This window comes from Nicotiana attenuata, unplaced genomic scaffold (assembly GCF_001879085.1).
Source record: "Nicotiana attenuata strain UT unplaced genomic scaffold, NIATTr2, whole genome shotgun sequence".
NCBI classification, from domain to species: Eukaryota; Viridiplantae; Streptophyta; class Magnoliopsida; order Solanales; family Solanaceae; genus Nicotiana; species Nicotiana attenuata.
In genome coordinates, this window is record NW_017673248.1 from 28,156 (window position 1) to 44,376 (window position 16,221).

The following is a 16,221-nucleotide window of genomic DNA, read 5'->3' on the forward strand; positions in this document are numbered from 1 at the left end:
TCTTGAATAGAAATCTAGCTATAAATTACGATAATACTGTTTAACTCTAATCCCTGTGAATACGATATTATATTATATTGTATTCGACTAGCGAGCATATTTAAGTGTGTGTTTTGCGCTCGTCAGTGAGGACCTATCTAGTGAGGTCTCTTTCATATATACGCAGGTTGAGGAGGTACCTTATAATTGAGAGATTGAGTTTACTATTCAGAGGAGGGTTGTTCCACGTACCTATATTTGTTTATACTGTTTATTGCCCTATCGTATATTTGTTTACTTCCTACTGTATTTGATTCATTGGACCACTAGTAAGTGTCGATGTCGACCCCTCATCACTACTTCTCCGTGGTTAAGCTAGATACTTATTGGGTACGCGTTGATTTATGTACTCATGCTACACTCCTGCACTTATTGTGCATGTTTATATTTCTGGTGGTCTTTTGGGCGCAGAGGCGCAGCTATTGCGGGACTTTGCGGTGAGCTGCATTCTATATTACTATCCGCAACATACAGAGTCTCCATCAGCTTTATTTACATTCTCCTGTCGAACTTGTATTCTAGACAGATGTTGTATTTTCTTATATTTCCTAGTTGATGCTCATGCACTTGTGACACCGGGTTTTGGGGGTTCCTACTGGATGTTTAGTATGGTAGTTCACGTAATTATTATCATTTTACCCTGTAATTTTTATTTTATACTATTCAATTAATGGAAATTATGATTTCAAAAGTAATAAAAATGAGTAATTAAGTTGATCAATCACCGTTGGCTTGTCTGACGGCGGCATTAGGCGCCATCACGACCTATAGTGATTTTTGCGTCGTGACAACTAAATATTCTTTTTTTTCGCCACAGTTCCTTGTTTCTGTTATTTTTGAGGTCCATAAATATAGGATTTCATGATGATTTACAAATTTTCATATGCTAATGTCCACGCCATCTTTACGAATTCCGACGGCGGGCTCTAAACTGCTTAGAATTTGTGGGCCCATCCGAAACGATCGAATGAATAATATTCGTCACCTCTCTATGACCAAACCTCGTTTTTGGGCCATAAAACTTGAATTCAGGATGATTTCCAATTTTTTATGCGCTAATGTCCACGCCAAATTCAAGAATTCAGGACTAGCCTAAAGGTTTGTGGGGCTTTCAAAAATAATCTAATAAAGAATAATCATCGCTTCACCATGTACAAACCTTGTTTTTTGGCGTCGTAGGACCATAAAACAATAATTCATGACGATTTTCAATTTCTCGTATGCTAATGTCCACGCCAAATTCATAAATTTGGGTGACGCACTCCGAATCGCCTAAAATTTTGTGGGCCCATCAGAAACTATCTAGTGAACAATATTCATTGCTTCCCCATGAGCGTTCCTCATTTTTAGCGTTTTAGGGCCATAAAAATAGGAATTCGGGACAATTTTCATTTTGTCGTGTGCTAAAGTCCACATCATCTTCATGAATTCGGAAGACAGGCTCCAAATCGCCTAAAATTTTGTGGGTTCATCAGAAATGATCTAATGAACAATAGTCATTACTTCTCCATGATCGTTCCTCATTTTTTGGTATTTTAAGGCCATAAAACATGAATTTATGACATCTTCATGAATTCGGGCGACGGGCTCCGAATCGTTTAAAATTTTGTGGGACCATAAAATGACCTAATGAACAATATTCATAGCTTCTCCATGACTTTTCCTCATTTTTTGGCAGTCTAAGGCTATAAAACATGAATTCAAGACGATTTCCAATTTTTCGTATGCTAATTTTCACACCATCTTCATGAAAACGGGCGATGAGCTCCGAATTGCTGAAAATTTTGTAGGCCTATAATAAAAGACCTAATGAACAATAATCATCACTTCGCCATGAACAAACCTCTTTTTTGGTGTTTTAGGGCTATAAAACAGGAATTCGGGACGATTTTCAATTTTACGTGTGCTAATGTCCTTGCAAAATCCTGAATTAGGGCGACGGGCTCCGAATCGCCTAAAACTTTGTGGGCCCGTCAGAACGGTCTAATAAACAATAGTCATTGTTTGCCATGACCAAACCTCTTTTTTTGGCTTTTTAGGTCCATAAAACATGAATTCAAAACAATTTTCAATTTATCGTTTGTCAATATTCAAGTCATCTTCATGAATTCCGGCAACGGGCTGCGAGTCGCCTAAAATTTTATGGGCCTATCAAAAATAGCCTAATGAATAATAGTCATCGCTTCGCCATGACCAAACCCTATTTTTTGGCGTTTTAAGACAATAGAACAAGAATTCAGGACGATTTTCTAACTTTCCGTGTGCTAATGTCCACGCCAAATTCATGAATTCTGGCGGCAGGCTTCGGATCGCCTAAAATTTTTGTCGGCCCATCAGAAACGACCTAACGAACAATATGCATTGCTTTTCCATGACCAAACCTCATTTTCTGGCGTTTTAGGGTCATAAAACGTAAATTCAGGATGATTTCTAATTTTTCATGTGCTAATGGTCACATCATTTTCAAGAATTCAGGCGACGGACTCCAAATCGCCTAAATTTTGTAAGCCCATGAGAAACATCCTAAAGAAAATTGGTTATCTCTTTGCTATGACCAAACCTCATTTTTTGGCATTTGAGGGCCGTAGAACATAAATTCTGGACGATTTCTAATTTTTTGTGTGGTAATTTCCACACTAAATCCATCAAGCGATGGGCTCGGAATCGCCTACAATTTTGTGGGACCATAAAAAATAATCTAATAAACAATAGTCATTTCTTCGTCATGACCAAACCTGATTTTTTGCATTTTAGGGCCATAAAAGGGAAATTAGGATGATTTTCATTTGGTCATATGCTAATGTCCATGCCATATTCACGAATTCGGGAGACGGGCTCCGAAAGAAATGACCTAATGAACAATATTCATTATTTCTCCATGATCGCTCTTCATTTACTAGTATTTTAGGGCCATAAAACAAGAATTTAGGATGATTTTCTAATTTTTCATGTGCTAATGCCCACGCCATCTTCATGAATTCAGGCGACAGGCTCTAAATCGCCTAAAATATTTTGGGCCCTTAAAAAATGACCTAACGAACAATAGTCACAGTTTCTCCATGGCCCTTCTTCATTTTTTGGCATTTTACAGCTATATAATAGGAATTCAAGACGTTTTCTAATTTTTTGTCTGCTAATATCCATGCCATGTTCATGAATTGGGGTGACATGATCTGAATCGCATAAAATAGTTTCGGCACATAAAAAATGACCTAATGAACAATGGTCATCATTTCGCCATGACCAAACCTCATTTTTGGCGTTTTGAGAGCTATAAAACATGAATCGGGATGATTTTCAATTTTTCAAGTGTTAATGGCTACGCCAAATTCATAAATTCTGGCGACGGGCTTTGAATCGCCTAAAATTTTACGGGCCCATATAAATTGGCCTAATGAATAATAGTCATCGGTTCACCATGACCAAACCTAATTTTGGCATTTTAAGGCTATAACATGGGAATTTAGAACGATTTCCTATTTTCCTGTGCTAATGTCCACGCCAAATTCATGAATTCGGGCGACGGACTTTGAATCGCCTAAAATTTTGTGGGCCAATCAGAAATGACCCAATGAATAATAGTCATTGATTTGGCATGACCAAAGCTTGTGTTTTAGCATTTTAGGGCCACAAAACATGAATTGAGGATGATTTTTAATTTTTCGTGTGCTAATGTCCACATTATCTTCATGAATTCGGGCGACGGGTTTTGAATCGCCTATACACTAAAAAGTGAATATAATTATAAATTCGTGTTGCATGACCCAAAGGTACCAAAAGAACAAATCTGAAAATTATGGGGAGGCTATAAGAATTGGTCACTAGGCTGTTTTCTATGGACCTACGAAATTTTAGACCAATCAAAGTCTATCAAAAAATTCTATAAAGTTAGCATGTACTAATATACATGAAAAAAGTGAATATAGTCATAAATTCGTATTGTATGACCCTAAAACGCCATAAAATGAATCCGAACGTTATGACGAAGGGATGAATGTTGGTCAGTAGGACGTTTCCTATGGAGCTACAAAATATTAGGCAAATCGGAGTCCTTATAAAAAATCTACAATATCAGCATGTACTAATACACACAAAAAAGTGAATATAATCACAATTTTGTATTTTATGACCAAGAAATGCCACAAAATAAACCGAAAGCCATGACGAAGGAATCTGTGGCGAAACTAAATTTTTTTCTAAGGGTGTTCAGAATTAAAATATATGTATAAAAAATAATTTTTGATTTATATATACAGTGTAATTTTTTGATGAATGGTACCCTTCATTGTAGGTGGCCGCGCCACGGGAAAGAATGAGTAATGGTTATATAGTTTTTCTATGGACCTAAGAAAATTCTGGCCAATCTTAGTTCATCCAAAATAAATCTACAAAATCTGCATGTACACACGAAAAAGTAGATGTAATCATAAATGCATGTTGGATGACCCATAAACGTCAAAAATGAACCGAAAGTCATGGTAAAGCAATCAGTATGCCACTAAGCCGTTTTCTATGAACCTACAAAATTGTAGACCAATTGGAGTCCGTCAATTTTAATTTTTTACAAAATCATCATGTACTAATACACACAAAAAGTTGATATATTCATAAATTCGTATTGCGTGGCACTATACAGAAAAATATGAACCAAAATATCATGATGAAACGATGAGTATTGGTCACTAGGCTATTTCCTATGGACCTACGAAATTTCGGGCCAATCAGAGTCTGTCAAAAAAAATTACATGTATATACACGAAAAAATAGATATAGTCACAAATTCATATTGCATGACCCCAAAATGCCATATAATAAACCGAAAAGTCATAACAAAGCAATGAGTATTGGTCACTAGATTGTTTCTTCTGGACCTATGAAATTCCAGGTCAATTGGAGTCCTTTAAAGAAATTCTACAAAATTAGCATGTACTAATACACATGAAAAAGTGGATATAATCATAAATTCGCATTGCATGATCACGAAACGTCATAACACCCCGAAAGTCAAGGCGAAGTAAAACGTATTGGTCACTTGGTTGTTTTCCATAAACCTACAAAATTTCAGGCAGTTTCTCAAAATAATTCTACAAAGTCAGCTTGTAATAATAGACATGAAAAAAATGAATGTAATCATAAATTCGTGTTGCATGACCTTAAGAGATACACACAAAAAAAAATCCAAAAGCCATGGCGAAGATGAGTATTGCTCACTGGATCGGTTAAAAAATCAGGCCAATCCGAGTCAGTCAAAGTAATTTTACAAAATTAAAATGTACTAATACACATGAAAAAGTACATATAATCAAAAATTTGTGTTGCATGACCTCAAATCACCAAAAAATGAACCTGAAAGTATAGTGTAAAGATGAGTATTGATAACTAGGTTGTTTCCTATGGATCTATGAAGGATCATGCCAAACGGAGTCCGTCAAAGAAATTCTACAAAATCAGCATGTACTAATACACAAAAAATGGATGTAATTGCAAATTCGTATTGGATGACCCTAAGACACCAAATAGTAAACCGAAAGCCATAGCAAAGCGATGAGTATTAGTCACTAGGACGTTTTCTATGGACCTACAAAATATTAGGCCAATCGGAGTCCGTCCAAAAAATTCTACAAAATCAGCATGTACTAATATACACGAAAAAGTGAATATAATTATAAATTCGTGTTGCATGACCTTGAAAAACCATAAAATAAACTCGAAAATCATGGTGAAGTAATGAGTATTAGTTGGTCTACAAAATTTTACGCCAATTGGAGTCCGTAAAAAAATGATACAAAATCAGCATATACTAATACACATAAAAAATTGTATATGATCATAAATTCGTGTTACATGACCCCCAAAACACTTAAAATAATCTATGTCATGGCAAAGCGATGTGTATTGATCATTAGGTCATTTTCTATGGACCTACGAGATTTCAGGTCAATCAATTCTGTCAAAAAGTTTTGCAAAGTCAAAATGTACTAATACACTTGAAAATGTAGATATTCTTCAATTTCTGTTGCATGACCCTAAAAGGACATAAAATGAATCCGAAAATCATAGCGAATAAATGAGTATAGGTCACTAGGCCGTTTCCAATGGACCTACAAAATTTTAGGCTATTTTCGAAGTTTGTCAAAAATATTCTACAAAATTAGCATGTACTACTAGACAAGCATTTGCATCTATACCCGCTTTTTGGGTCACCTTTTAACTTATACCCGCTTTGCAAAAAAAATTACAAGTGTACCCACTTTTCGCATAACTTCAGACATACGGGCCTGAAGTAGCAAAAATTTATGTCTGAAGTTTGAACTTCAGAATGTTTTGCCTGAAGTGTAGCAAAACTTCAGATATTTTTGCATGAAGTTTGGCCTGACTTGCAAAGGCAATCATGCAAACTTCAGTTCATAGTGCAAATGGCAAACTTCAGTTCAATAAAACTACAGCATTTTTGGCTGAAGTTTTTGTTTGTAATTGCTGAACTTCAGCATTCTAGTAGCTGAAGCTTTGTTCTGTATTTGCTAAACTTTAGCATGTTTTAGCTGAAGCTTTGTTCTGTATTTGCTGAACTTCAGCATGTTTTAGCTGAAGCTTTGTTTTGTTTGTGATGAACTTCAGCGTTCTAGGGCTGAAGTTTATTTTATATTTGTTGAACTTCAGCATTCTTATAGCTGAGTTCTAAACAACAATGAATTTAATAAATCATGATTAGCAGCCCTGCAGATGCTGTTCATTTCAAAGATTAAAGAATGGAAAATATTTTTCGACACGAAAACAAGTTACTACAGATAAATTAGAACAAAAAACCAATGTGCATGTAAAGCTAAAATATCTAATAGGTTAAATTATTGTGAATAAGACCAAACTGAACATAATGGGACAAGCAAATATATATATGAATCATCAGGCTAGAACGCATAACAATATCTCAAGCTTCAGCATTTAGAAAACAAAGGAGGAGAAGCAGGAGGAGAAAGAGGCCTGAAGTTGTTTAAACAATGGGTACAAGTTAAAACTTTTTTAAAAAGTGGGTATAGGTTAAATATGGGCGACCAAATAGGGCGCCCCGTGCAATTTTTACGAAATAGTGGATATAATCACAAATTCAGCTTTTATGATCATGAAACAACATAAAATGAACACGAAAGTTATGGCGAAGCAATGACTACTAGTTACTAGACCGTTTTCTATGGACCTACAAAAATTCATACCAATCAGAGTCCGTTAATTGTTTTTACAAAATTAGCAAGTACTACTACATACGAAAAAATGGATAATTTTACAAATTCGCCTTGCATGACCCTAAGACACCAAAAAATAAACCCCAAAGCCATAGAAAAGAGATGAGTATTGGTCACTAGGCCAGTTCCAATGGACCGACGAAAATCCGGCCATTCGAAGTCCGTCAAAAAAAATTCTACAAAATCAGCATGAACTAATACATACGAAAAAGTGAATATAATCACAAGTTCATGTTGCATGACCCTAAAACACCATAAAATAAATCAAAAAAGTCATGGCAAAACGATAAGTATTGGTCACTATGATATTTTCTATGGACCTATAAAATTTCAGGCCAATCGGAGTTTGTCAAAATTATTCGACGAAGTAAGCATGTATTAATACAGATGAAAAAATAGATATAATCATAAATTCGTATTGTATAACCCTGAAACGCCATAAAACCCCAAAATTCATGGGTAATAAATGAGTATTGGCTACTAGTCAGTTTCTCATGGACCTACAAAATTTTAGGCCTATCGAAGTCTGTCAAAAAAATTCTATAAGATCAGCATGTACTATTGCACACGAAAAAATTGGTTATAATAACAAATTTGCCTTTTATGACCATGAAACGCCATAAAATGAACCAAAAAGTCATGGCAAAGCTACTGGTTACTAGACCGTTTTTATGGGACCTACAAAAATTCAAGCCCATTGCAGTTCGTCAATTTTTATTTTACAAAATCAGCATGTGTTAATACACACGAAAAAAATATATATATAAGAACAAAATCGTGTTGCATAACCCCAAGATACTAAAAAAATAAATCCGAAAGTCATGGAAAAGCGATGAATATTGGTCACTAGGCTATTTTCTATGAATCTACTAAAAAATCAGGCCAATTAGAATCCGTCAAATATAATCACAAATTCATGTTTATGACCCAGAACACTAAAAATAAACTCAAAAGTCATGGCAAAGTGATAACTATTTGTCACTAGGTCGTTTCCTATGGACCTATGAAATGTTAGTCCAATTGGAGTACGTCAAAGAAATACTACAATATCAGCTTGTACTAACACACACGAAAAAATGGATATAATCATAAATTCGTGTTGCATAACCTTAAGACACAAAAAAATGAACTCAAAAGTCATGGCGAAGCAATGAGCATTGCTCACTAGGTCGTTTACTATGGACCTATGAAAAATCACGCCAATCAGGGTCTGTCAAAAAAAAATTCAAAGTCAGCATGTACTATTACACATGAAAAAGTGCATATACAATCATAAATTAGTGTTGCATGACCCTCAAAAGCCATCAAATGAACTCGAAAGTCATGGTGAAGCAATGATTACTGGTCACTGAGCCGTATCCTATGGACCTATGAAAATTCTGGCAAACCAAAGTCCGTCAAAAAACTTCTACAAAATCAGCATCTACTAATACACATGAAAAGTGGATATAATTATAAATCGTGTTGCATGATCCCGAAACATCATAAAATAAATTCGAAATGACAAAAAGCAACGTTAGTCATGGCGAAGCAATGTATATTCGTCACTAAGCCATTTCATATGGACCTATGAATTTAGGCCAATCAGAGTCCGTCAAATAAAATTCACGGAATCAGCATGTAGTAATACACATGAAAAATGGATATAATCGTAATTCATGTTGCATAACCTTGAAACCCTATAAAATGAACCCCAAAGTCAAGGCGCAATAACGAGTAATAGTCACTAGGTCGTTTCCTATTGACCTATGATATTTTAGGCCAATCGGAGTTCACCTAAAAAAATTTAAAAAAACATCAACATGTACTAATACACACCAAAAAAGTGGATACAATCACAAAGTCGTCTTTTATACTATGAAATGCCATAAAATAAATCTAAAAGTCATGGCGAAGCAATAAGTACTAGTTACTAGGCCATTTCCTACAGGCCTATAAAAATTCAAGCCAATCGGAATCCTTTTTTAAAATAATCAGCATGTACTAATACATAAGAAAAAAGTGAATATAATCACAATTTCGGGTTGTATGATCCAAAAACACCAAAAACTGAACCCAAAAGTCTTGATGAAGCGATAAGTACTGGTCACTAGGTCGTTTCCTATAAACCTACAAAACATCAGGCAAATCGAAATTCTTCAAAGAAATTCTACAAAATCAACATGTACTAATACACACAAAAAAATTGATATATTCACAAGTTCATGTTGCATGATCCCAAGAAACGTCATAAAATTATGGTGAAGCAATGAATACTAATCACTACGAAATTTCAGGCTAACCAAACCTCGAAACGTCATAAAATGTACCCAGAAGTCATGATGAAGCAGTGAGTATTGGTCACCAGGCCAATTCCTATAGACCTACAAAATTCAGACTAATCGGAATCCATAAAAAAATTCTACAAAATCAGCATATTGCGTGACCTAGAAAAAAAAAGTAAATAATATCACTAATTCATGTTGCGTGACCCTGAAACGCAGTAAAATGAACCCAAAAGTTATGGTGAAGCAATGAATACTAGTCACTAAGTTGTTTCCTATGGACCGACCAAAAAACAGGCCAATTGGAGTCCGTCATAAGATTTTTACAAAATTAGTATGTACTTATATACATGAAAAAGTGAATATAATCATAAGTTCGTATTGCATGACCCCGAAACGCCATAAATGAATCCGAAAGTCATGGAAAAGCAGTAAGTATTGGTCACTAGGTCGTTTCCTATGGACCTATCAAATTTTAAGCCAATCGAATTCTGACAAAAAAATTCTACAAAGTCAGCATGTACTAATATAAATTATAAATTCGTGTTGCATGACCCTGAAATGCCATAAAATGAACCCAAAAATCATGACGAAGCAATGAGTATCGGTCTCTAGGTCGTTTTCAATAGATCTACAAAATTTTAGACCAATCGGCTACAAAATCAGCATGTATTAATACATACGAAAAAGTAGATATAATCACAAATTCATAGTTTATGACTATGAAACACCATAAATATAAACCTGAAAGTCATGGCCAAGCAATAAGTAATGGTTACTAGACCGTTTCCTATGGACCTTCGAAAATTCAGGCTAATTGGAGTCCGCAAAGAAATTCTAAAAAAAATAGCATGTCTAACACACACAAAAAAAAGTGTATATAATTACGAATTCATGTTGCAGGACCTCGAAATGCCATAAAATGAACTCGAAAGTCATGGTGAAATAGTAAGTACAGGTCACTAGGCCGTTTCCTATGGACCTACAAAAATTCAGGCCAACTGGAGTCCGTCAAAAAACTTACAAAATTAGCATGTACTAATACACACGGAAAAATAGATATAGTCACAAATTCGTGTTGAGAAACCAGCGTTTAAATACCAACTGAGAGAAAAACGCAAGGCGACTTTTCATGTGCTTAAACCTTGGAATATAGAGTCATTTGGCACCTACGTTGATGAGAGGTAATAAATCGAAGTGCGAGCAAGCTAATCCGGACAAAACTGTTATTTAAATAAATAAAAAAAGGATGCCACAGAATGCATACAAATTAGCTGAGAAAACAAATCTTTCCCAAAAACCAAGCCCAGCAAGAGACAACTCAGATGTTCTGCTTGAAACTAGGAGGCATGCATTTTCAAAGCAAATACATCCGAAAGCTACGTACCTATGTAGAAATATCTCAAATGATTTAAATCTGAAAACAACTATTGTACATCACAGAAAGGTAGGAAGCTACATAAGCTTAACATCAAGGAACTCTAAATATTCACACATATTGGTTGAGAATCTCATCCACTGGGGTATATTTAACATCAGGATAAGCCTCTGATGCCTCCACTCCAAATGACGGTTCAATTGCAAAATTAGTGTGGTCACCCTTCACAAAAGCAGTGTGAGAGATCGATAATACCACGTTCAATGGAAACGAGGCTTCTGCAAGAAAATTGAAAATTACATTGAGGCTCAAAGTTTATGTTGACCGATATAAAATATCATCTTACAACTAAAGTGGAGAAAAGCACAATGGCAGAATGTTTTTACCTTGTATGTTCTTGAGAACTTGTTCCTCGGGTACGTATACTCTCTCAAGGTTCTTTCCGGTTTTCTTCTCCCACAACGATATAACCTCATTTAGTGTAATTATATTAAGTGGTGGCCTAATGTAAAGTATTTTGTTCAGTGTTTTTGGATCATCAACAGCCTTGATGGTATAGGTAGCAATGTCTTCTTCCTTGTTAAAAACAGCTGTAGGTACAAAATTAATTATAGGAATCAATTAACAAACAGGAAATCTGATAAGTATGCTTTAAACAAAGTTCACCTGTAGTATTGCCATCTCCTAAGATGACAACTTTGTCTGTAGGAGGACCTGAAGCTCCAGGCTGTGCTAAATTTGGAAGAAAATAACCAGCAAAAAAGAAGTTGGCCACATAAGTGAATGGTATTCCTTCAGCCTCAATAGCACGGCGAATTTGAGCTTTGGTTTTGAATGCTGTTTTAGCAGGCTCAACAGCGTGGACACGGTCTACATCATTCCCAAATTCAGAGGGAAAGAATCTCTGAAAACATCACGCATTTGAAAAAAGATTATTGTGCTACCTTGGCCAGTATTTACTGAACCAAATGCAGAAGAGAGAATTTCCCAAGTAGCTGAAAATGATCCCCCAACAAGTATCTATCGAACAGTAACTAGATCAAAGATGAACTGCTTATAAATAGTCATATAGACACATGATGAAAAGGGTTAAAGGGGAAAAAAGAAGAGAAAAGAATAGAGTCGGCAGCTATTGAACTTTTTCACTTGTCAAGAGAAGGACCGCAATTGTTCACTGCAAATGCTCACAGATCACTGAATTAAGCAATTCTACCATTCAGGAAAATACATGCCAAATATTCAAATAGAAAAAACGATTCAAAGTCTTGCAAAACTCTCCACTTTTTATGTACTCATTCATCATGTACTTCTAACTATCAAGGCTTGTAAGTGGTAGTAAAAGACGCGCTATTTTAGTTAGTGACTTCCACAAATGGCAGCTATAATCTTAGAGACTGAGCGTCAAATAGTTTTGAATGTCAATAATACTTCATCACCAAAATCTAGACAAGAAGTAGTAATTCTTAAAAAGTACCACTAATGATGCAACAACACCTTCATTTGCCGACAAAGAAAGGCTAATTTTGTCACAAGAAGACAGATAAAATATCCAAAAAGATTAGGAATCACCTGTTCTAAAATAAGACGATGTAACCTGCTGCAACCTAAACTCAGCATTATGTTTAAGATAAGCTATTCATATATATGTAAGATGGAGTTTCCTAATCAGTGAATAGGTACTTAAAACCAATCTTATGACTTGAAGTTGATTACAACAGGTTACTGCAGCTTATTTGAGTTAATATCTTACAAATGTTGCGCCAATCAAAGGAAAATTGGGATTTGAAGTGACTCAGAATCAGAGGCGGAGCTTTTGCTCAAACGGTGTCTTTTTTTAAGAAATTCATTAAATACGTACAAATGTCAAATTTAGAACCCAATTATTAGCACTTAAAGTTATCGTTCTTAAAATCCAAAACTCAAAAAATTGAAATTCTGGCTGCTCCTCTATTCAGAACAGGTGCATGTCAAAGTGAATTGTGTTTATATGGCCCGAGTAGAAGGCAACAAGTGCAGTAAAACAACACAAAGGATACCGGAAAAAGAGTCCCTCACCTCCTTTATCTTAATTTTAACATAAATGATAAAACAAAATGACTTACCTTGACATTACCAGCTTCCTTGATAGCAGCAATGATCTTGACCTGATCAGCTAACAGGGCATGACCTACAGTTGATATCACAACGTCCACCTGCTTTATCGCCTTCACCAAACTCTCATGATCGTATAAATCTCCCTGCATTACATCAAACAGTTGGTCCTCATTTGATCAACTCAATTACCATTCCCCCAAATACAAATAACACAATGCAAAAAAACTAACACATAAATATTTAAAATCCTGAATCTCTCTAAATTGAACAAAATGATACATACATGGACGAAAGTGACACCAACACTCTTGAAAGTATCGATGAGTTTGGTTTTGATAGGATTGGAAAGTGTGGATTCTCTGACCAACACAAAGGTGTCGTGACCTGCTTTAGCACTAGCCTCGACGATGAATTTTCCGATGTATCCGGTACCTCCGATAAACAGAATTCTACATTTTCCGGCCATTGAATCGGCGAAAATTTTTGGTACAAGAGAATTGCGAGTGGTATGTTTACTCGTAACGGTCAAAATGGCATGGTTTTATAGATGTTAGCAGTTACACACATACGGGAAGTTCTTACGGAAATATGGTTTTACTTTGGTTATTTACTGAATTGTCCTCAAAATATGAAAATGTACGCAGTCGGCTTATTGGGAAGTTCACGAATGTGTCCAAGTTCACAAAGTGAGGACATTAAGAATCTATGGGTATGATATGATGATGATCAGATACTAAATGCTTTATCTGATAATTAGGGGTAGTTTGGTTGGAAAATAAGTAATTTCATGATTAATTATCTTGGAATTAGTTATTTCGGGGTTAATTATTCAACTCTCCCACATAATTAAAAAACATTACTATCTCAGGATAACTAATCTTGAGAGTACTTATACTGTGATTTTATTTTAACTAAATATAGGATAAACTCATCTCAAATTTAATTATGGGATTAATTATTCATTATCCCTCGTACCAAACGAGCCCTTAAAGTTTAAACTCATGATTTAATTTGTGAAAATTAAAGCATTCATTCTAAAACATTAATGCAATGAGTGAGTGGGATCATTCAAGTTATTTGGATGCGTTCTTTTTTTTTTTTTTTTGGCTTTGGATGCCTTGAATTTTCGATGTAGGAGATTTTACATGTTCTATTGATGGTCTGCTGTACGGTTGTCAAAGGGGACGGGTCGGAACGGGGCGAGACTAAATTATCGGGACGGGACGGACTTTGACCGGTACAGTGGCGGAACGGGACTTAAACAGGACGATACGGTAGGTCCATCCCATCCCACTAACAAACATGATGGGACGGGACGGGACGGGACGGGACGTGATCCCTAAATGGGCTTTTTTTTTAAAAAAAAAAAATCATTTAAATTTAAGCATTAAATTTGGTAACAACTAATGATAGCAACGATTATTTTTTTTAAAATTGACAATGACTAAATTTTTAAAGTTTGCAACGACTAGTTTTTTAACTTTTTAATAAATTTAAAACTTAATAAATTATAAAAAAACTAAGTAAAGAATTATAAAATATTAAAACAAAAGACTTGTAACGAAACATTTTTGTAATTATAATACACTTGTAATTTATTTAATATAATCTCAAGCTATAAATTAACTAAATAAGACAATTCATAAAAATAAAAAAATTTAAGGCTAAAGTCTTTTATTTTATTAATAGAAGTTTCAAATTTCACATACAAATACAAGTCATTTGAAAAGTACCTAATCTACGCAAGGGTGCTTGGGGGTGGGGATAGGGGCCAAAAATGACTGTTTTATAGTCATTGCCTATGGCTAATTTTGAAAAGAATGTTGTTGGCCAAAGGCTCTTTTCAAACAAATAAAAGAAAAAAGACGCGAGTTGGCGGGTTGGCGGGACGGGACGTTAACGAGCCGGCCCATCAGAATAAAATGGGCAGCTCGTCCATCCCATGTCTCGTTTAATATGGGCTCAGTCCCGTTTAATAGCTAGTGGGACAAGACGGAATGGGACTGGGATGTGCGGGATCGACCCGTCCCGTTGGATAGCCCTACTCTTATGTGAGGTCCTAATTTTTTAATATAATGAGTTCGATAGGCTTAAGCGTCTGGGTAGATAGGAAAATGACATTGTATTACTGCTTGTAAAATAATAGTCGAAAAATATATATTTTTTGTATATATAAAAATTATGTAAGTTATATACAAGTTTTATACACTTTTTCGGCTATCGAATGTAAATAATTTCTAACGCGGTCTGAAAGTGATATTTGCTCATTGATCAAGAAAATGATAAGGCACACCACTATCACTATGTCTAATTCAAATGTTCATTCTTTTTTATTACTCTCTCCATTCCAATTAATGTGACGAGTTTTTACGAGGCATGAAGTTCAAGAAAGCAAATTAACTTTTAAAACTTGTGGTTTGAAATAAATTAGTGATATTTATGTGGTTATAAATCAATTTATTAAAGGCTAAAATAAAAAGTTTAAAATTAAATACTTTTTAAATAAGGAAGCATTAGATTCTTTTTTAGACACGTTAAAAAAGAAACTATGTTACATAAATTGGATGGAAGAAGCACACGTTTTGGGGGGAGTACACAAACACAAATTCTTAGGGCTGCTATTTATGGATTAGCCAATACTTATTTAGTCATAAAAATCTGAATTAAAAATCTTAATTTCAGGACAATTTAGAATATTTGTGTCATGAAAAATTGAACAGAAAAGCTAAAATTTATGATACATTGGTTAATTCCTAAATAGCATTTCTTTAGAATGACTACCTGGTGTCATTTCTATGTACATTTTCCTGCTCTTTTTACGTTACAACTCATTTTGTCCCGTTGGCCTTGATCTGTTTGAGCACTTGAACAGCCCATTCGTTACGGTGGAAACATCTTGGAAAGTCCATGTAGTTTTTAACAGTTTGAAAAGGAAAAATAACACTATATAGCCGTTGTAAAAATAATAACCCAAAAAATATATAAAATTTATATATTATTTGTATATATATATATATATACATTATGTATATTATATACAAAAACTGTATAAATTTTAGCACTTTTTCGGCTATCAGATATAAATAGTTTATGGCGCGGCTAAAAGTGATAACATACCGATTTGAAAACATCGACTTTGGGCCCATATTTCATGTCGTAAAAGATATTAGGGATCTTTATATGAATAGCATATATATATATATAT

General features: G+C 34.8%; 1 protein-coding gene across 1 annotated transcript; it reads right to left on the reverse strand.

The window, feature by feature from the left end:
- Positions 1-10,753: 10,753 nt before the first annotated feature.
- LOC109215829 (isoflavone reductase homolog) lies at positions 10,754-13,566 on the reverse strand. Its single transcript, XM_019379944.1, has 5 exons — positions 13,300-13,566; positions 13,025-13,159; positions 11,589-11,826; positions 11,309-11,512; positions 10,754-11,200 (listed from the first exon to the last, which is right to left on the reverse strand). Exons 1-5 carry the CDS (start codon positions 13,480-13,482, stop codon positions 11,034-11,036), a joined length of 927 nt encoding a protein of 308 aa, XP_019235489.1. The 5' UTR covers positions 13,483-13,566; the 3' UTR covers positions 10,754-11,033.
- Positions 13,567-16,221: the final 2,655 nt, after the last annotated feature.